Source organism: Pristiophorus japonicus, chromosome 13 (genome assembly GCF_044704955.1).
Source record: "Pristiophorus japonicus isolate sPriJap1 chromosome 13, sPriJap1.hap1, whole genome shotgun sequence".
Taxonomy (NCBI): Eukaryota; Metazoa; Chordata; class Chondrichthyes; family Pristiophoridae; genus Pristiophorus; species Pristiophorus japonicus.
Window position 1 is genome coordinate 55,906,814 of NC_091989.1, and position 23,741 is coordinate 55,930,554.

The 23,741-nt window shown below is 42.3% G+C and overlaps 1 protein-coding gene across 5 annotated transcripts in view; it reads left to right on the plus strand.

Annotated features, from left to right (window-relative positions):
- LOC139278583 (copine-8) overlaps positions 1-23,741 on the plus strand; it is a 435,806-nt gene that overhangs the window by 210,528 nt on the left and 201,537 nt on the right. Inside the window, exon 8 of one of the 5 annotated variants that reach the window (XM_070897514.1) lies at positions 5,887-6,108. The exons of the other annotated variants lie outside the window; for them this stretch is intronic. Coding sequence (XP_070753615.1) covers positions 5,887-6,004 — 118 coding nt within the window. The 3' untranslated portion in view covers positions 6,005-6,108. Of the gene's footprint in view, positions 1-5,886; positions 6,109-23,741 lie in introns of those variants that run through there. 5 annotated transcript variants of the gene reach the window in all.

Sequence of the window (23,741 nt, forward strand, 5' to 3'; positions counted from 1 at the left end):
TTTATAGGGTCAGGACTTGGGGTTTATAAATGAACGTGGCACTCCAATGCAGTACTAAGCAAGCGCTGTTCTTCAAATGAAATGTAATCAGAAACCTTGCCTGCTTGTTTCAGCGGACTTTAAAGATCTATTCACAACATGGAGAGCTTTCTTCAAGCAATGCCACAAAACAGATCTGTTGGTCATTTTCTCATTGCTGTTAGTACAGACATGTTATCTTCCAAAATTGCTGCTCTATTTGCCTGCACAAGTTACTGCAAAATAATTAATTGCATGTGAACACAGTGAGCACAGTGAGATGCTTCTGAGAAGTGACAAAAAGTAATAAATGAAAAGTGTATCTTTCTTTCTTACCTCAATACATTTTGCTTTGTCAATATTCAAATACTATGATGTATGCATCTATAATCTGAGTAAAATGTTTGTTACTTTTTTGGAACAAAGTAACATCACAAGTATGCTATGGAGCACTTTTAAAAATTGGATCCCATGTTCTTAAAAGTTCACAATAATTGAAATAAGCTGTCTTAGTTAGTGTTCAAGCAATTAGTTTCTGTGTAGTCAAAGTAGAAAGCAGATTGCATGAAAAGTGCTTAATTATAATCGTAACACAAAAATAAATGATCTTTTTGTACTGATTGCAATGGGGCAAGTAGCATCAGGTATTTCATCTAGTCTGAAATAGCTGGTGATTTCAGCTATGTTGCACACAGGGATCTGGCAGATAGACGGCGGAGTCCAGGAATCTGCTGATATGTTAATTCATGAAAGGGCAGTTCATTATGTAAGGTTATTACTCATTACACATGGCTGTAAGTGCATGTCATAGTTGATTAAAGGTTTACAGTAGATATGTGCTTAGTCCACCATTTCAATAAACCTCATCAAATAACTTAGATGATCCTAATCAAATTCAGCAGAAGTAAAGCTGTCAATCTAAGGAAATATAATGTGGGCCTAAAGGCAAGGGAAGAGGCACTGTTTCAATACCGAGGATTTCTCCAGCCTCATAGCTTTTAGCAAAACATCAGATTTTAGTCCCCTTACACTATAGCAGCATGGATTTACCTTACAGTGAAGTCAAACAGTCATCGCAATATCATAAAATTTTAATTTTAATTAAACGAGAGCATCTCCACTGGCATTGCTTAAGGAACGCATTAGTGGAGCTCCAGGAAACAAATTGAGCTGTTATGGTAGCATAGTGGTTGGGTTACTGGACGAGTAATCCAGAGGTCTGGATCAATGATCTGGAGAGGGGAATTCAAAAACCCACCATGGTAGCTGGGGAATTTAAATTCAGTTAATTGAATAAATCTAGAATAAAAAGCTAGTATCAGTAATGGTGAGCATGAAACTATTGGATTGTCATAAAAATCCATTTGGTTCACTAATGTCCTTTTAGGGAAATAAATCTTCTGTCTTTACCTGGCCTATGTGTGACTTCAGACCCACAGCAAAGTGGTTGACTCTTAACAGCCCTCTGACATGGCCCAGCAAGACACTCAGTTGTAACAAACAAGAATAAGAATAAGCCAGGTGGACCACCCGGCATCGACCTCAGCACCAGCTTCGGACACGTCAACGATACACCCAGCCCAGTTGACCCTGCAAAGTCCTCCTCACTAACATCTGGGGATGTGCCAAAATTGGGAGAGCTGTCCCACAGACTAGTCAAGCAACAGCCTGACACAGTCATACTCACAGAATCATACCTTTCAGCCAATGCCTCAGACTCCTCCAACACCATCCCTGGGTATGTCCTGTTCCACCAGCAGGACAGATCCACCAGAGGTTGTGGCACAGTCGGGAGGGAGTGGCCCTGGGAGTCCTCAACATTGCTTCTGGACCCAATGAAGTCTCATGGCTTCATAAGAACATAAGAACATAAGAAATAGGAGTAGGCCATTTGGCCCCTCGAGCCCGCTCTGCCATTCAATAAGATCATAGCTGATCTGATCTGATCAGGTCAAGCATAGGCAAGGAAACCTCCTGCTGATTACCACCTACCGCCCATGAATCAGGAGCTGATGAATCAGTACTCCTCCATGTTGAACACCACTTGGAAGAAGCACTGAGGGTAGCAAGGGCACAGAATGTACTCTGGGTGGGAGACTTCAATGTCCATCATCAGGTGTAGCTCAGTAGTACCACGACTGACCGGGCTGGCCGAGACCTGAAGTCATAGCTGCCAACTGGGCCTACATAGGTTTTGAGAGAACCAACATGAGGGAAAAACGTACTTGACCTCGACTTCACCAATCCACCTGTCACAGATGCATCTGTCCAAGACAGCATTGGTCACAGGGACCACGGCAAAGTTCTTGTGGTGACAAAGTCCCATCTTCACACTGAGGACACCCTCCACCATATTGTGTGGCACTACCGTGCTAAATGGGTAGATTCAAAACAGATCTAGCAGCTCAAAACTGGGCATCCATGAGGCACTGTGGGCCATCAGCAGCAGCAGAATTGTATTCCACCACCATCTGTAACCTCATGGCCAACCATATCCCTCACTCTACCATTACCATCAAGCCAGGGGACCAACCCTGGTTCAATAAGGAGTGCAGAGGAGCATGCCAGGAACAGCACCAGATGTACCTAAAAATGAGGTGCCAACCTGGGGAAGCTGCAACACAGGACTACATGCATGCTAAGCAGCGAAAACAGCATGCTGCAGACAGAGCTAAGTGATCCCACAGCCAATCAGATTAAAGCTCTGCAGTGCTGCCATATCCAGTCGTAAATGGTGATGGACAATTAAACAACTAACGGGAGAAGGAGGCTCCATGAATATCCCCATCCTCAATGACGGTGGAGCCCAACACACAAGTGCAAAAGACAAGGCTGAAGCATTTGCAACCATCTTCAGCCAGAAGTGCTTCCAAGTAGTATCAAGAAATGGCTGAACGCACTGGATAAGGAAAGCTCTGTGCCCTGACAACATTCTAGCTGTCGTGCTAAATATTGTGCTCCAAAACTAGCCGTGCCTCCAGCCAAGCTGTTCCCATACAGCTACAACACTGGCATCTACCAACAATGTGGAAAACTGCCCAGCTATGTCCTGTCCACAAAAAGCAGAACAAATCCAATCTGGTCAATTACTGCCCCATCAGTCTATTCTCAATCATCAGCAAAGTGATGGAAGGTGTCATCGTCAGTGCTATCAAGTGGCACTTGCTCACAAATAACCTGCTCACTGATGCCCAGTTTGGGTTCCGCCAGGACTACTCAGCTCCAGACCTCATCACAGCGTTGGTGCAAACATGGAAAAAAGAGCTGAATTCCAGAGGTCGGGTGAGAGTGGCTGCCCTTGACATCAAGGCAGCAATTGACCGCGTGTGGCATCAAGGTGCCCGAGTAAAACTGAAGTCAAATTTGATTTAGGCAAAACTCGCCACTGGCTGGTGTCAAACCTTGCACAAAGGAAGATGGTTGTGGTGTTGGAGGCCAATCATTTCCGCCCCAGGACATCACAGCGGGAGTTCCGCAGGTCAGTGTCCTAGGCCCAACCCTCTTCAGTTGCTTCATCAATGACCTTCCCTCCATCATAAGGTCAGAATGTTCGCTGATGATTGCACAGTGTTCAGTGCCATTTGGAACTCCTCAGATAATGAAGCAGCCCACGCCCGCATGCTGCAGGACCTGGACAACATTCAGGCTTGAGCTGATAAGTGACCAGTAACATTTGCACCAAACAAGGGCCAGGCAATGAATATCTCCAACAAGAAAGAGTCTAACCACTGCCCCTTGACATTCAACGGCATTACCAAATCCCCCACCTGGGGGTCACCACTAACCAGAAGCTTAACTGGACCAACCACATAAATACTGTGGCAACAAGAGCAGGTCAGAGGCTTGGTATTCTGTGGCAAGTGTCTCGCCTCCTGACTCTCCAAAGCCTTTCCACCATCTACAAGACACAAGTCAGGAGTGTGATGGAATACTCCCCACTTGCCTGGATGAGTGCAGCTCCAACAACACTCAAGAAACTTGACAAGCAGCCCGCTTCATTGGCACTCCCTCCACCACCGACGCACTGTGGCTGCAGTGTGTACCACCTACAAGATGCACTGCAGCAACTTGCCAAGGCTTCTTCAACAGCACCTCCCAAACCCGTGACCGCTACCACCTAGAAGGACAAGAGCAGCAGGCGCATGGGAACACCATCACCTTCATGTCACACACCATCCTGACTTGGAAATATATCACCGTTCCTTCATGGTCGCTGGGTCAAAATCCAGGAACTCCCTCCCTAACAGCTCTGTGGGAGTACCTTCACCACACGGACTGCAGCAGTCCAAGAAGGCGGCTCACCACCACCTTCTCAAGGGCAATTAGGGATGGGCAATAAATGCTGGCCTTACCAGCGACGCCCACATCCCAAGAACTAATTTTTTATTAAAGCTAAGAGTAGGAATGGCTGTCTGCAGAGTTATCACTGCACTGGGCATTGAGGTTACACATGTGTAGAAGATAGAAAGGTCATGCATGTGGCACAGGGAGAAGTTGCTTCTGAGTTCATACAGTAAAACCTGGTGCTCGTCATCCCACAGGAGAACTTTTGATATTGTTTAGAAGCTCATTGTTTTTTTATTATACAAGCGGCTCATTTTCTTTTCTCTTTTTTCTTCTTTCCCTTGTGTTTTTCCTCTAACACACTCGTTCGTGAGTCAGCCACATAGATGGTCTCTGCAAGGCCAGCTCAATGCTGCCAGCTGGAATATCAGATGGCAGAATATCATACTGAAAAAAACAGTAATATTCTCACCGTCACATATGTTTTTATATATTATATGATCTTTAATTTATGTAATGCCAGTCATATATGACTTATAGTACACAAGCTGAAGTGCACAAACTTACAACTCCCTGTTTTAACCAACTGTTTTTCTTTAAATTTCAAACACGACTATAAACATGAATATTTTGCCTTACAGTGCCTCCTATATTTCCTTCATGGCTAGAGGCATAAATAAGAATGTTTTGAGCAAAAATGATTTACATTTTTCATTCTGTTTAAATTAATTTCAAAAGTAACTGATCACAGCAGCTCCTTACCTAGAATTTTAAATGGGCAGACTGCCCCATCTGCTTAGTCTGAGCTTTTATGATGAAAAACAAGAACAAGAAATCTAACACCTAAATTGATTTGCATGTTTCCTTTCCCAAATATCTCTATACTGTAACACCACTTAGTGCAACTAAAACCACCTTCTTAATAATTTAGGAATTTTATTGAGAACCTATCTGCAGAGTTCAAAATTGGTGCAGTTCTTTCAGAATTCGCTGCTATTATTTTAATACTTTTTCTGCCGATTGCATTTGAGATTTGTTTCAGTTACATACATAATTAACAAAGAGAAGCAACTGCATTTACCATGTACAATGCATTACAAATACATAAACATTCATCAATTGAAAACATTCAAAATGAATAAGTGTACTTGTCTCACAATTGCCATGGCCCCAAAAAATATCTGAAGGGAATAAATAGCGAGGTGAAAATAGTAAGTCACAGGACAGGAGCGAACTCAAACCGCAGTCGCTTCAGAGAGGGATCACGTGGGGGGGAAAACTTACCAGATTGATTTCTAAGAGTACGTGGCCAAATTTCTAAGTATGATTTTAATGAATTATTTTAGGCGTTTTACATTGCAGAACCTATTTTTGATGCTATATCTGAGGTCATGGACATATTTTCAAAAATTGTTTTGAGTAATTTCATTGGTTCCTCCTTGTGCTGGCAAGTTACTTATTTTTCATTGGTTGTTTTCTACATGCTTTCTGTTTGTTTATTTGTAAGGTTTCCAACCCGTTCAGTAATATTTCAGTAATTCACCATCACTCTGTTGACAACTGTGTTTTTTTTTTCATGACCAGTGATGACTGTTTGACCTGTTGGGCACAGTTTTGCACACCCAAGAAGCCAGTGTGTCACCATGGAAATGATCACTTCCTGTGGAATCCCCCCACCAGCATTCATTTTAATTTTGTTTAATATTATAATCGAGTATGGTTGGAAAAGTCCAAGTAAGTGCATTCACTAAAGGGTGAATGTAAGAAATGTTTTACATTTAGCCACATTCTCCTTGGATTCTCTTAACGCTAATTAACGACGGCGTATTGTGCAGTAAACTATAAGTCGACAGAGGGGTCTGAACAGCATTACTAGATATGGCAACCAAATTTCATCCAACTTCACGGCCCATAATCCAGATTTTGGCAACTACAAATGAATGTGTTGTGTAAAAAACGCTTCTGCACATCTCCGTGGCATCAGCTCACCACTTGTGCATGCACACAAGATTCTAGGTGAGGCACTTTTACCTTGCTTGTCAGAGCAGCACTCTGCTATTTGTGCTGGGTGGGCACCCTTGTTAGGCTGCTCGGCATCGGTACTCACTCCCAATATGGTAATGGCCTCATCCCTGGGATTTGGAATGGGGTCATCATGGAAAGAAAATGCTGGCAGAAGTTATTTCTAGGCCAGTATGTGCAATACCTAGTCCAAAAAAACATAATTATGTCAATGTTGTCAAAAAAAGTGATAAATGTTTGGAATAATCTGGCAGGCAGGGTAGTAGAGCAGAAAAAATGGAGTTGTTCAATATCCAATTGGATTCTGGACACTGCTGGGTGAGCTTTGACACATGAGCTTTGTCGTTTTATTTGTCTCTGACTTTTGATGTGTTAGATGCCTGGAGACAGTGCACATTTATATTGTGTATATACATGTGTGTTTGCATATATGCATGTGTGTATATATATGTATGTGTGTATATATGTCTTTCTGTGTATATATGTATGTGTTTATGTGTATGCGTATATATCTATGTGTATATATGTTTGCGTGTATGTGTTTATGTGTATGCGTTTATGTGTATGTAGCTTTCTGTTGAGAGCAGAGGTGCGGAAAATAGAACGTTCACTGTCAAGGGCCATATTAACCACTGACCATACTCGATCAGCTCCGTTGGGTGGGCCACATAGTTCGCATGCCAGACACAAGACTCTCAAAGCAAGTGCTCTACTCAGAACACCTTCGCGGCAAACGAGCCAAAGGTGGGCAGCGGAAACGTTACAATGATACCCTCAAAGCCTCTCTGATAAAGTGCGACAACCTCATTGACACTTGGGAGTCCCTGGCCAAAGACCGCCCTAAGTGGAGGAAGTGCATCCGGGAGGGCGCTGAGCGCCTCGAGTCTCATCGCTGAGAGCGCGCAGAAACCAAGCGCAGGCAGCGGAAATAGCGTGCAGCAAACCTGTCCCAACCACCCTTTCCCTCAATGACTATCTGCCCCACCTGTGACAGAGTCTGTGGCTCTCATATTGGACTGTTCAGCCACCAAAGAACTCACTTTAAGAGTGGAAGCAAGTCTTCCTCGATTCCGAGGGACTGCCTATGATGATGATGATGTGTATGTGTGTATCTATTTGTTTATGTGTAAACAAAAAAATAAATTTGTTTATTTATGCGTGTTTGTGTTTATATGTATGTGTATGTGTGTGTGTGTTTGTGTATATATGTATATGTGTGTATATATACATGTGTCTGGTAGAGGAGACCACAACGTGAGCAGCGAATATCGTATACTAAATTGAAAGACGTACAAGTAAATCGCTGTGTCACCTGGAAGGAGTGTTTGTGTTATGTATTTAACCCCTTGTAACCTGTATAACACCTGACCACCAGAGGGCCCACCAGTTGGAGTCCCAAGGGATCCCAACATCCCATGGGAGCACGGTATATAAGCAGGCCACCCACGAGTTACCTGCACTCTGGAGTCTTATTAAAGGAGCTAAGGTCACACTTGCTCATTATACACAGTACTCAGTTTCATCCTTTATTATGAGTGTACCAGTTTGGGGCCCTGGATAGTGGGAAGGGAGGAGGTAAAAGGGCAGGTGTTGCATCTCCTGCGCTTACGCGGGAAGGTGCCGTGAGAAGAGGATGGGGTGCTGGAGGTGACTGCGGAAAGGACCAGGGTGTCACGGATAGAACAGTCCCTTTGGAACGCTGAGAGGGGAGGGGAGGGGAGGGGAAGGGAAGATGTGATTGGTGGTGGGATCACGCTGGAGGTGGCTGAAATGGCGGAGGATGATCCAGTGAACGTGGAGGTGGTGGGGTGAAAGGTGAGGACAAGGGGAACCCTGTCGTGGTTCTGAGAGGGAGGCAAAGGGGTGAGAGCAGAGGTGCGGAAAATAGAACGGACACGGTCGAGGGCCATGTTAACCACAGTGGAGGGGAATCCTCGGTTGAGGACAAAGGAAGACATGTCAGAGGCACTAGTGTGGAAGGTGGCGTCATCAGAGTTATTATGTACCATATATATTGTGCGCGCACTATTCCGTACAGCAGAGCAGGTCTCCAGTCGTCCTGGTTAACTCTTGCCACTGGATAAAGGCCGAGCTCTGTCAAGCCCGTGTGGTGGCTGATGTGCAATGGTCACCACACGTTAAACAAATCTCGCACAGTCATCTTCCACCCTGGAGTTCAGGACTGGACTATCTGGTCCTTCGTTGAAACATCTGTGAACTCATCCCTGGTGTGGGAGCAAGTCATCTTCGTTCGAGGGACCGCCTATGATGATGACTGTATGTGTGTATATGTGTGAATGTGTTTTTATGTGTGTATATACATATATATATGTGTGTGTGTGTGTGTCTATATAAAGAAACACTAGCATTTATATAGTGCATTTCACAACCTCAGTATATATATATATGAAAATGTATTCTAACATTCTGCTTTTATTCAGCTCTGCTGTTAGCATGAGGAGTGCCAACTGAATTGAAGGGAGAGGGAGAAGAATACCAGCTTGAATTGATCAGAGAGGGTGTGAATAGTGCCAGCTGGATTTGAATAGTAAGGTGGGAGTGGCGTGAAACAGTTGCCAGCATGATTCAAGAGGAAATTGAGAAGTGCCAATTATTCTTTTGCACAGCAAGGTTCCACAAACAACAGAGCGATGAATGACAAGTGTTCTTTTGGTGATGTTGGTTGAGTAACATTGGCCAGGATACTGGGAGAACTCCCTGCTGCTCTTTAAAAGTGCCATGGGGTGTATAGCAATATTTCCGCCCAGCGGCGCTCTGGAGGTCTGCGCAGGCCGCTTGCCAACTTCACTATGGAAAAACCGTGCATGCAGGGAAATTGGAATGGGCCATGCAGTTCCATTAAAGGGGCCGCGCACTCAAATAAAAATTAGGGTGAACATTGGTCTATAGTATTCAACTGAACAGCAAACATAGTCTGGGCCTCGGTTTAACATTTCATCAGAAGAACGATGCCTCCGCAATGAAGCAGGCCCACAGTATGGCACTGAAGTATCGGCTTTGATTTCTGGTAAAGTCGTGAAGCCATAACTTTCTGATTTAGAAGTCAAAGTGTAACCAAGTGAACCAAGCTGATACTTGGGAGGAAGAAGAATGCTGGTGTGACCTGGGGGGTGGAGGAGAGAAGAACCCCACTCCGAACCGGAGGAGAAGAGTGATTCTGTCACTGTGACAAGTATATCAATCAGATTTAGAATCTAGAGTACCAGTGCCTATCCACAATAGTCAAAAATTTCTCTGCAGAAAATGAAGGCAACTCACCACAGTTCTTTCCACAATCTTCAGCTATTCAAACGATTAAATCTTGGGTATACCTGTGTGTTAACTGTAATTTCAGTGTAACTTCATTTCATAGGCCGATATGTTTTTGAGACTGTCACCTTTTATGAAGCTGTTGGTCAGCTTTTGCTGATTTCCGAGGTTGGCATCTAGGTACTTTTATACTGGTTTTACATTAAAATATGTTATTCTTTGGGAAATTATTGGGTTAGGTGTTGCTTTCATATTGGTATTAAATTGCCTGCATAAATCGGATGTTAAAATCAATGACATGAAGAGGTAGGAGTATAACTGTCCTTCAGTGATAATGGATCTACTCCATAAAGGATTCTGGCCCTCAAGCAATGTGGAAACATTTGTCTGAGCTAGGTTTACTACACACTGAAACCTACATTATTCACCATAATGTTTCCTCCCACCCACAAAGTATATAATGGAAATAGATAGATAATAAGGAGTCCCAAAATGTTGTTCATACATGTTTGGCAAAGCAGTACTCAAGCACGAGAATGATGGCAAGCACTATACAAATCATTAAAATTGCATTGACCCTTTCTTGGGCTGTGAGGTTGCCTTATGCCAGACAGAAGGAAATTGATGTTGATGGGCAGTATAATGAGACAGATATATTGCTGCTCCAGGTAGATGTGCAGGACTGTCCTCATTACACTGCTGTAAATTTTGTATGATGTGCAAACCCCTGGCAGCATGCAGGATTTAAACAAGGCAAGATTAACCATATCAATTCCCCTTTGCCCTTTGAGGCACCATGGTAACACATGGCAGGACTCCATCTAGTGGGCCAGCTCAGAACTGATAAACTGATGTCAGGTGGATGAGGGAAAACGGCACACAGCTCCCCCGGGGCTTGAATGTTTCAGAGTTGAGATGTCAACTGTTGAGTTACCAGGTCACCCTACGTATCAGTAATTTGTTCTGATACAATATGATAGTCAAAAATATTAGTATTTCACAGAAAGATTTGGTAACATCTGTTAAATTTGAATGAATTGAGCCAGTTGTTAATCACAACACACAGAAGCGATGTTGCAAATATTGAAAAAGTGAAATCAGTGCTAAGTTACCTCATTTGCAGTACTTCTAAACCTGTAATTCATAATGATAAGTGCAGGCAGCTTAAATGTGGGTTAACTTAACCACTTCCCTCCTTCCATTCTGGAAATATTTCTGTTGAATATGTGGTAAACCACAAAACTTGAAGTTCTACATTGTACTACCAGATGAACATGGTGCTTAGATGCTACAAATGCTGTTAAGTTGAGTTCTAAGAGGTACTTGCTTCAACTACAATAGAACGATGTGAGAAAGTACTTGGATACCGGTAGTAATTACAGTATTTTGTTGGTCATTCACTTTTACATATGAACAAGCAAAACAAGGGTGGGATAAATTCACCAGACAATCAAGCCCACCACCTCCACACTTGGTCCAACCATTCACACTGTTGATCCAACCCCTGAGAGACTGTGAGCTCCTGTTCGCATGAGCAGGTATGGATAAAAGCCAAGTTTTCCCACTATCTATTAAAAATATGCCATGAAGGTGCTTTTGGTGATAGGCGGAACTAATCAGATTTGAGGTATTACCTTTTTGCTCAGAAATTATTATTACTAGTTATTGTTTAACAGGCAAAGGTAGGGTATAACATTTGAACACTTTTCTTATTTTGTTAAATAATTTGAAAGTTATTTCATAGCGGTTTAATTTTTGATAGGGATATCAAAAGATAAAATTCTGTAGTGCCGACTCTACTAAGAAAATGAGTTGAACTGTTGAAATTTCAAAGAGATATCTTATAAGTATTGGGTGTCATTGGGATTATAAGGGTGGCATTTGGTATTGTGCATGTAATGTATATAGCTCCACCCAGTGGACTACTGTGGCATTGCAGCCATTGCTGTTTACAAGAATAAACAGGTTGGGTCACCTGACTGACTTCCTGAAGTTATCAGCCATCTTGCAGCCTGTGTGTTTGTGATGTCGTACTGAAAACATAACATTGGCGGCGAAGGATAGGATAATTGGATAACCTGGCTGAAATTTTTGTTGGTGGGTAATTCAGCCAACTGACTGAGAGACTTTGAGAGCTTCTCTGTTTTGAGTAACAGCTAAAAATCCAAGGTAAATTACAAGCAGACTTGGCTGAACTGCCAGAATCCAGATGGCTGCGCCTATGGGAATAATAGGGTTCTTGGGGGTGTTTCAACATGACCGTGAAAGTTTCGGAGCATATCTGGAGCAGCTAGAAATGTTTTTCACCACAAATAGTATCATCGAAGTCCCCGATGATGAAAACCATAACCGGGTGGTGTTGGAAAGAAAACGGGCTATTTTCTTAACTGAAGCAGGGCCCGAGGTGTATGCAACCCTGAAAAATGTGCTTGTGCCTGTCAAGCCAAAGAACACATCACTTAAGCAGATTCTAACTAAGTTAGAACAGCACTATAGTGCTGAGCCTCTGGAAATTGCTGAAAGTTATTGTTTCGGAATACGAGATCAGTTAACTGAAGAAAATATCAGTGAGTATATTGCAGCATTAAAAAACCTGTCTATTCACTGTAATTTCGGAAACTTTCAGGACCAAGCATCACGTGACCGCTTTGTTTTTGGGATGAAAAATGATGCGATCAGAAGAAAGTTATTGACAACACCTAACTTGACTTTTGATTTAGCTTGTCAGACAGCTATGTCAATGGACATGGCCGACCAATATTCCCGAGAATTTTATACCATTTCCAATCGAGGTGAATTGCCTGCAGGTTAAAAGTAAAAGGCAGTTGGGCCCCAAGGGCTCAGCAATTGGCAATGGTAATAGACATTGAAGTTGTGCTATCGGTGCTCAAAATTGTCTTAACTGGGCATCTTGTGAAGGTATGCTGACTGAAGAGTAAATCAACTTTCAAAGCTATAAGTAGAAATCCCCAGAGACTACATAGCATGGAAGAAAAATAACAGGACAAGGAGGTTTTAGAGCTACACATCATCAGGAGCACGAGAGTAACTAACAGCGATTCAAAAAATATCATCATCCATGTAGATATTGCAGGAACCAAGGTATTCATGGAAATCGACATTGGTGCATCCATGAGTGTAGTACCGGAATCGCTATATCTCGACAAATTGCGTGATTTCCCTTTGGAGAAATCCAAGATAGAGCTGCGAGGCTACTCGGGAGAGAACATCCTGTGGTAGGTTGTATCACTGTACTGGTGAAATACAAGGATCAATTTCAGAGCTTGGCTCTATTAGTAGTGGCAGGAGACAAGCCTGCCTTACTGGAAAGAAATTGGTTGGGATCACTGAAGCTGGATTGGAGTGATTTTTCGTGTTGAAACGAGATTTGCATCAAAAGATGATGTCATCAAGAAGTATCCAAAGGTGTTCTGCGAAACAGGCAGTCCGATCCAAGGCTTCAAGACGAGTGTCAGAGTACAGAAGGACGCTAGGCCAGTTTACTGCAAGCCACGTCCCGTACCATATAGAAACATAGAAACATAGAAAATAGGTGCAGGAGTAGGCCATTTGGCCCTTCGAGCCTGCACCACCATTCAATAAGATCGTGGCTGATCATTCACCTCAGTACCTCTTTCCTGCTTTCTCTCCATACCCCTTGATCCCTTTAGCCATAAAGGCCATATCTAACTCCCTCTTGAATATATCCAATGAACTGGCATCAACAACTCTCTGCAGTAGGGAATTCCCCAGGTTAACAACTCAAGGAGAAAGTTAAGCAAGACTAGAGACTGAGAACATTATCTCTAAGCTGTAATTGGGCTACACCCATTGTTGTTATAACTAAGTCCGATTGTAAGGTAAGGTTGTGTGGTGATTATAAAGTAACCGTAAATCAGGTTCTAGAGGGCAATCTCCCCAATACATTGCCAAATGTAGAAGATTTGTTCACAACACTGACAGGTGGTCAGGTCTTCTCAAAGTTGGATCTTACGAATGCCTACTTACAACTTGAACTAGATGAGGAGTCCAAGTCATGCTTGATTGTAAATACTCATCTAGGCCTATATCAATTTAATAGGCTACCATTTGGAGTTGTCTTCCACCCCTGCCATATTCCAAGGAGTGATGAACCAGATTTTGCAAGGTATTGAAGGAGTAGTATGTTATTTAGATGACATATTAATTTCAGCACCAAACAGGCAAATTCATAATAACATATTGAATGAAGTCCTCAAATGGCTAGAGAGGCGCAGAGTAAAAGTGTAAGTTATTTCAAAACTCAGTGGAGTACTTCGGGCACAGAGTAGACAAAGATGCTTTACATCCAACCAAAGGAAAGCTGGATGCAATCAGAAATGCATCCATTCCCAAGAATGTCTCTGAACTTCGATCATTTTTGGGTCTTTTGAACTATTATGGGAAGTTCCTACCAAATTTGCTACAGTATTACATCCACTAAATGAACTATTGAAAAAACAGGTCCATTGGAAGTGGTCAGAAGAATGTGATGCAGCATTCAAGGAGTGTAAAAGCAAATTGGTAGAGAGCACCATGTTAGTTCACTATGACATATCTAAGAGATTAAGCTAGCATGTGATGCCTCTCTGTATGGAGTTGGGGCAGTAATCTCTCATATACTACATAGTGGGGAGGAGAGATCAAATTGCTTTTGCTTCATGCACTCTCAGTGCCAGTGAGCGTAATTATGCGCACATCGAAAGGGAAGCTTTGGCATTAATTTTTGGGTCAAGAAGTTCCACAAATACTTGTATGGTCGTAAGTTTACCATCGTTACAGAGCATAAGCCCCAGACAGCAATCATCCATCCAAAGTCCCCAGTTCCAACATTAGCTACAGCCCGAATGCAGAGATGGGCTTTGATTTTGTCAGCATATACATATGATATTGAATACAGACGATCAGCTGATGCTGATGCTATATCTAGATTGCCTTCCCCATCACAAGTTACACCTGATAGGGAAGAAGTGTTCTATTTTTCATACAACTCTTTTTGGGGCAAACATAAACATTAAATCAAGTGCCCCCCAATCTGGGGGACACTCCAAACATTCTTCAGGCCCTTTTTAATGTTTTTTTTTGGTTTTTTTGTATTTTTTAGTAGGTTTTTTTTGGGCACTAAAATCGTGATTTTTACAAGTGCCTCCTATAAAAGGGGAGGGGGACACTAAAACCCGGCAATTAAAACAAATTAAACTTTAAAACATATAAAATCAAATTTAAATTTGGTTGCCGGGGGTAACAATGCACTCCAGTCCCTCCGGCGCCCACCTCTCGCGGAAGGCCGTGAGCGTACCGGTGGACACCGCATGCTCCATCTCCAGGGACACCCTGGCCCGGATGTAAGCATGAAAGAGAGGCTGGCAGTCAGGCTGAACGACCCCATCGACCACCCGCTGCCTGGACCGGCTGATGGCAGCCTTGGCCGTGCCCAGGAGCAGTCCTACAAGGAGGCCTTCGGATCTACCAGCTCCCCTCCGCACAGGGTGCCCAAAGATCAGGAGTGTGGGACTGAAGTGCAGCCACAATTTCAGGAGCAGCCCCTTTAGATAGTTGAACAGGGGCCACAACCTCTTGCATTTGATAAAAACGTGGAACACGGACTCTTCCAGACCGCAGAAATTGCAGGCGGCCTGGGAGCCCATGAACCGGCTTAAATATTTGTTGCACAGGACTGCTCCATGCACCACCCTCCAGGCCAAGTCCCCGATAAATAGTGGGAGGACTCCCGCGTAGAGTGCACTCCATCGGGGACCCCCGCCTCCTCCGGACGGCAAGATGGTACTATTTTTCATACATTGATGAACTGCCAGTCACAGCTGAAGAGATTGGTAGAGCAGCCAAATGTGACCCAGTTATGTCAAAGGTGTATGATTACATCACAAATGGCTGGCCAAACCAGGTAACAGACAAAGATATTCATCCATTCTTCATTTGTAGGAATGAATTATCAGCCGATAAAGATTGTATCTTGTGGGGTGCAAGAGTGGTTATACCAAATAAATTCAGGTCCATATTATTAGGAGATCTTCATGACCAGCATCTAGGACTGAGCTTAGAAACATAGAAACATAGAAAATAGGTGCAGGAATAGGCCATTTGACCCTTCGAGCCTGCATCGCCATTCAATAAGATCATGGCTGATCATTCACCTCCGTATCCCTTTCCTGCTTTCTCTCCATACCCCTTGATCCCTTTAGCCGTAAGGGCCATATCTAACTCCCTCTTGAATATATCCAATGAACTGGCATCAACAACTCTCTGCGGCAAGGAATTCCACAGGTTACCAACTCTCTGCGTGAAGAATTTTCTCCTCATCTCAGTCCTAAATGGCCTACCCCTTATCCTAAGACTGTGTCCCCTGGTTCTGGACTTCCCCAACATCGGGAACATTCTTCCCGCATCTAACCTGTCCCATCCCGTCAGAATCTTATATGTTTCTATGAGATTCCCTCTCATCCTTCTAAACTCCAGTGTATAAAGGCCCAGTTAATCCAGTCTCTCCTCATATGTCAGTCCAGCCATCCCTGGAATCAGTCTGGTGAACCTTCGCTGCACTCCCTCTATAACCAAGAGTTTTGCACGCAGTTACTTATGGTGGCCAAGTCTAGATAAAGATATAGAATTAATTGTCAGTCAGTGTATGACATGTCAATCGGTAAACAAGCAACCACCATCAGTACCATTACAGCCATGGAAATGGCCTCCCAGGGTGTGGCAAAGATTACATATTGATTTTGCTGAGCTAGAAGGCCAACTATTGTTCATTGTGATTGATAGCCATTCAAAGTGGGTCGAGATGTTTCCAATGTGGAAAATAACAACAAGTAAAACATTAGACATTTTGCGAAGATTATTTTCTTCACTTGGCCTCCCTAAAGAAATTGTTTCGGATAATGGACGACAATTTTGTTCAGAAGAATTTGCACAGTTCATGAGCAAATATAGTGTGAAACATGACAAGGTTCCACCGTACCACCCTGCTTCAAATGGTGCAGCAGAGCGCACAGTACAAATTGTAAAACGTGCCCTCATCAAACAGATGTTGGTTCCAAATTAAAAGAAATGACAGTTGCCATTGGACCACAAATTGGCTAATTTTCTAATTACGTATCATAATACTCCTCATACAACTACTGGTAGAACACCAGCAGACTTGTTTCTCAAACGACAACCATGAACCAGATTCTCGATGTTAAAACCAAACTTTGCACAGTCCGTAGAAGAGACACAATTAAGACAGAAAGAGAATCATGATAGAGGTAGAGTAAAAGAGAGAAGAGTAAAATTAAATCAGAAGGTGAGAGCGAAGAACCATCACCATAAATGGTTAAGGTAGTTACCAGGAAGAGTGGTGAAGATATATGGTCCTCGCCCATATTTGGTCAAGGTGTTTGATCATGGACAGGTTAGGGTTGTTCACATTGATCATATTTTACCTACAGACGTGGAAGGAGTTGAAGGTTGGAATGATGCGATTATTTCTGACTCATCAGATAGGTTTGATACAAATAAAGTATCAGTCGCATATTGTACATCAAATATACTGGAAAGAAGTCCAAGAGAAAGTCAGAATTTAAGTCTAAGTCCGAGTCAGGCAAACAAATAGTCTGAAGTTGTAGAGAGTTCAAATGTAAATCAAGGGCATCCCTTGGAGGAAAACTTTCCTCAGGATCAGCCTCGAATGAGTCTAAGTTCGACACCACATTTGCAAGGTTCTGTTCGAGAGTGAAGGTATCCTCTTCAAAACAGAAAACAAGTGGTTAAGCTTGATTTGTAAATATGGCAAAATAAGTCCATATCGTTTGTTATGGATAACCATGCAAGTTATGTATGCTGATTATTTTGTTATAATTATTTCTTCATTAAGGAGGGGGAAGTATAATATATATATAGCTCCACCCAGTGGACTACTGTGGCATTGCAGCCATTGCTGTTTACAAGAATAAACAGGTGTGGTCACCTGACTGGCTTCCTGAAGTTATCAGCCATCTTACAACCTGTGTGTTTGTGATGTCATACTGAAAACATAACAGTGCGTGCTCAAAAAGCTTTGGCAAAGGTCTTGGCTTCACAAGGGGAAAATTTGTTCTGAATGTTGGTTATTGGGAAAAATGTGCCAAGATTACATTTTTCTCGGTACTTTGGCTGAAATATTACCAGGCTATTGTAGCTCATTGATCCCTATGGCTAAACTGTGCAATCAGTCCTGTGGAAAATTCATAATGATACCATGCTGAGTATTGTGTTGTGTAAAAGCAGCTTGCAGCAGCTTTTTTATAACCCTTTACAGGGACGTGCTGAAGAGCACCCCATGACTTATTGAGACTTATTGGCATCGTCAGTGCCAAAGATAAGGTCATAATTATCTATTTGTGCTTGGTTATATTTATGTTTGTGTTTTTGCTTCTACAGTGCTAATCATTTAAATTATACCTTAGCAATTGGAATGTCATTTTAAAAATAATGTGCGCTCATCAATTAATATTGCATGATGTGGCTGGCCTGGTAAGTAATTAAAAAGTAGTAAAGCAAAAAAGAATAATAGTTTATAAATAACAAGGAGGAGATTAGAAGGAATTCTTTTTGCAAAAATTGGAACATGGAATATTTTACAAGTGGCTATAGAAACCAAATGAATTGCAAGACTTAATGGGGAATTAGATAAACTGGAAGAAAAATATTAAAGGTGAGAGGAAAAAAGCAGAAAAGTCGTATTACCAGTATAAATGATGTACTAAGATTTCTGGCATTCTTTAAATTAAACAGAGAAATTAATTCCTCTTTCACCTAGTTTCTCCCATTTTGCAGCACATACCTTTGCCTCATTCTTCATTGCTTTCATTGCTGAGTGTTCACTCTATGGATTAGTAGCGCGGCCATTTTATTTTCAGCTATGCATCGTAGATATGACTCATTAGCTGTAGCCAAATCCAGCCCTATGTTTGGAGATGCAACCATTCCAATGTGAATGATTATGGATCTCTTTGGTATTGTGTTCATCAGCATGATTGCAAATCTGCCTGGCTTCAGATCCTAAACCTGCCATTGGAAGATTTCCACCAATAAAAAATAGGTATCTGCCTATATTGTGCAAAACAAAATGGATAGTCAGGGTCTGAACTCCAGTTGTGATGAAGTCGATTTTAACTCCGCCCTGCCTGCCAGAAACTAAGCAGGGTGTGGGGGGAATTCTAAGGAAACTAATATTGAATCAGGGACTCGCCAAAATTAACATAAGCAGAATAACAGTAATGAAGAAAATAAGGCACTAAAGAGTGGCAAACCCCCAGGGCCTTTTGGTTTCCATCCCAGAGTTTTAAAGGAAGTAGGTAAGGACATTGCAGGTGGCTAACCATAATCTTCCAAATTTCTCTTGATTCAGGAACAGTTCTTTTAGATTTGAAAAATTGCACACATCACTCCACTCTTTAAGAATGGTGAGAGGGGGAAACCAGGAAATTATAGACCAGTTAGCCAAACATTTGTTGTCAGGAAATTACTAGAGTCTATAATTAAGGATAGGGTGACTGAATACCTTGAAAATTTTCAGCTGATCAGAGAGAGCCAGCATGGATTTGTAAACAGAAGGTCATGCCTGACTAACCTGATAGAATCTTTTGAAGAGGTGACTAAAGTAGTGGATGGGGGAATGCCTATGGATGTTATTTATATGGACTTCTAGAAGGCATTTGATAAAGTCCCTCATCAGAAACTGTTAACTAAAGTTGAAGCCCATGGAATTGAAGGCAAATTATTGATCTGGTTAGAAAATCGGCTGAGCAGTATGAGACAGAGGGCTCGATTTTTGTCACTTTTCGCCAAAAATACCGCTAATCACACCACCATTTTTTAAAGGCCTAAAATTGGCAAAAAAATGCGCCCCGCTGTAAAAATTCGCGTTGCACGAGGATTCGCGACGGAAACCGCAGTCCTCGCCAACTTTATTCCGATGCCGATTACCGCTAAAAGACAGGCCCTGGGAGGGAGGAAAACACACAAAGAAAATAAGAAAAACAAAAAGTAAAAAATTACAAAGCATTTACAAGACCCTAAACTAAGTAATCGCTGCAAAAAAATGTTAAAATTACAACTTTAACGTACCTTTTTTGCAGGTCTTCATACGTACTGCCGTTTTTGGGGCTGCCGCAAGGATTTGTGTTGGGGCCTCAACTATTCACCATATTTATTAATGACTTCGATGATGAGCTAGAAAGCCACATATCCAGATTTGCAGATGACACAAAAATAGGTGGCAGTGTAGATGGAAGCATAAAATTGCGAAGAGATATTGATCGATTAAGCAAATGGGCGAAACTGTGGCAAATGGATATCAATGTAGGCAAATGTGAGGTCATCCACTTTGGATCTAAAAAGGATAGAACAGGGTACTGTCTAAATGGTGAAATGCTAAAAACCCAGTGCAGGTCCAAGGTCCAAAGGGTTTTAGGGGTTCAGGTACATAAATCATTAAAATGTCATGGACAGGTACAGACAATAATCAAGACAACTAATGGAATGTTGGCCTTTATGTCTAGAGGACTAGAATAAAAAGGGGTAGATGTTATGCTGCAGTTCTATAAAGCCCTGGTTAGACCACACCTGGAGTACTGTGAGCAGTTCTGGGTATCACACCTAAGGAAGGTTATATTGGCCTTGGAGGGAGTGCAGTGTAAGTTTACCAGAATGATACCTGGACTACAAGGCTGAAATTACAAGGAGAGATTACACAAATTAGGGTTGTATTCCCTGGAATTTAGAAGGCAGAGGGGTGATTTGATTGAAGTTTTTAAGATATTAAGGGGAACAGGTCGGGTCGATTGAAACTATTATGCTGGTAGGCGGCATAGTCTAAAAATTAGGAGTGAAATTAGGAAACACTTCAACACGCAAAGACTGGTAGAAGTTTGGAACTCTCTTCCGCTAATGGCAATTGATGCTAGGTCAATTGTTAGTTTTAAATCTGCGGTTGATAGATTTTTGTTAACCAAAGATATTAAGGGATATGGGGCAAAGGTGGGTTTGTGGAGGTACGTCACAGATCAGCATGCTCTCATTGAATGGTGGAACAGGCTCGAGGGGCTAAATGGCCTTCTCCTGTTCCTATGTTCCTAAAGGGAACGGAGAACTTACCCACTCCTTTCCCACCCCAATCTGGCGGACTTCAATTTTAAATTGCAGGCAGCAAGGACATCCATTCCTATCTGCGGGCTCCTCTTTAAATATGCAGATCATGCTCCGATAGCCTGATTTGTGAAAGCTAGGGTAGCTGTGCATGGTCAGGTTGTGGGTTCAGGTTAGTTTTCTTATTTTAAAGCAATTATCTAAACATTCATTGTTTTTTTCTGGTGTTGCCGGGAGTTGGCATTAATGTATCGTGTATCTGTAATTACGTGGTTCAGAGTATATTTGGTTTTGATCTCCTGAGTGAGTATTACTTCGATCACAGAGGTTTGCCATATGCCAGAATGGCAGGAAACCTGGAATTTCTTACTTTTTAGGTCACGATGCTGCAGACAATACTCTGCAAGTTGCATAATGATCTATCATTTCATGTTGCCAGGACTTTATTTTAACTGTTTTTTGCATTTTGATGAGGCTCTTCTACTTTTTTTCACTCCTGTCTACAGCTCGGTGGCAAGGAAGGTTTTGAACATTTGGATTGCTTATAATAGTGGCTTTACAGTGACTGGAATTTGAATTGGAATATCTTCTATACCCATACATGCCAATTTAGGAGACGAGCAAAAGCTGGTCAACAGCTTCAAAAATAGCGACAACTGAAAACCAGCCCTGAATATAGGTTGATGACATGCCGAGGGTGGAGGTAGCAGAATTTAACCCTACTAGCCCAGCGGAAATGAATTGAAGGGCAGTTAAGAAGCCCCGGGTTACTTAACCACTGGAAAGCTGCCCAGATCATTTTGTTTCCAATTTTAAGTGAGGCTTCTTCCCACAACCAACTGGGTCCTAATTTACATATGCTAATTGAGGTCCAATAACATCATCGGGCCCCAGCAAGTGAATTTTATCTTCAGCTTGAGCGTGGACGCCGTCGTGAAGAGGATCGGGAAGTTGAAGAGACCACCTAGGTAAGTTTTTTTTCAACGTTCCTTTGTGGGGCCAGAAGGAGCAAGACAGCCTCCCCTTGGCCTGGACACCGCTTCTTACCTCGAGTCCCTCCTGGAATCCCCTCACCCACATTTACCTGAGTGCAATGGGCCGCCCTCCCCCCGCCCCCCCTCCCTCCCCCGATTATCTGGAAGACGGCAGATGCTTCTCCTTTGCTTCCTGCCCATTCCAGGTGAGAAATGGACCAACTCGGGCCCTGTGGATAAAGTTGGCATAGCCTCAAACTGACATGGGTGAGCGGGAAATTAATATAAACCACTGGTTTCCTGCTGGAAATCCGCTGGCAGTTAAGATCACCCCCATGACTATACCTTTAAAAACATTTAGTTAAAATTACCAGAGAACAAATTATAAAAGGTTTATAATTTTACCTGAAGACATTGTGCAGGGTAGAACCCATAAATAAGCAGACGGCTATTTTAATAAACTTAAATTGCATGAACAAACAACCCTTTCATATAGAGTAGAATTCAATTATAATCATCAATTTTGGTAACCCTCCATTTGATTTTGTTGTTGGGTTGATCATTATATATACATCTCCAGGTTTCCATGCAGTGGCATGCTACACGAATAAGATAGAACAACAAGACTGAATTTATAGATTTTATGTACAGAAGAACAAAGTACAATGCTAAAAGCAGCAAACAACATACAAATTAATGGCTAAAGCTAGCAGCATAAAGAATGTCTGCAACTTTCTTCTGCTGTTTGGTTATTTCCAGAGCCCGTCTAAGTGATAAAATGTGCACCAGTCCACATCACTGTTTTGATCTTATTTCACTTGTAACGCCTGTTATAATGTCCATGAGCTCATTATAAATTTCAATGTGTCCCAGGCTCCACAGCATGTTGACTTCATCAAGTGGCATTCTAGTAAGTGCGATGTAATCATCTGTTTAAGGTGCAGAAGCAATCTTTTTATTTAAGTGCTTGGTCATTCAGAGCTGTAAACCCATATTTATGGAATCAGTCCATAATGCATGCTTTTGATACTGCTCCCAAAGCATTAATAATCATGTGTATTGCATCCAGTAGGATAACATGCCCAGCAACATTTAGTACAGTCACTGTGTCATCAGAACAGATGCTTTCAATTATTTTGCTGCAAGGGCAGTGAAGGGAGTGTGTCTTGTAAGCTTGTATGATCCCTTGGCATGGTGACTGTGCAATGTCTGTAGGGCCTGTGGATAGAAACACCACTTTTTTGTGAAAGGACTCAGCTGTTGTTGGACTGCAAAATGAGCAATTTTTCCGTGCTGACTATCAAGCTGTAATGAAGCCGTTCAGGCATTTCTGTTGGTTCTCCATTCAACCTATAATTTGTGAACCCTGTGACAACACTGAGGATTTGCAAATTTGCCACTGATTACAGGATGGCACCTATCTGTCACAGATCTGTTGCAACAGAACACCACTGTGACTGTCTCACTATTTTTCCTCCTGATTGGAATGTCTTTGAATATTAGTGTATTGGTTCAGACAGTTCTCTGAAAGAGCCCAGTTATGCCACAATTGTAAATTTTCTTATTATTAAAGTCGTGTAGGCGGTTTGACAAAACCCTAACGCAAACATCACGTGCTTCTTCATTGCCACCAGCCCTCTCGCCATTAATTTTCTTGAATGCAATTATTCTGTGCTTTCCAGCGACTAAAACAGGCTTGCCTGGATGCCAACTAAAGCTTTCCCATTGCTATTGTGTGAGAGATTTCTGTACAAACAGTGAGCCACTCGTAGCACATCGTGTGACGAGACATACTGTAATCAGTGTAGCAGTGTGTTCTCAGCATCAAAGTCATGTCTGAGTTTTAGTTGTTCAGCCAATCATTATTATTCATTATTAGGTTAGTTGGTGTGAATTGTGGGATTTTAAAGTGTTTTGACAGAACTAGTTTGGGGTATTGTCTGCATGCCCTGCAAAATTCTCACCGTGCAAGATAGCGAGTTCCTATAAACATTTCAAATTAGCAAAGGCTGGTATTTGGATAGATGA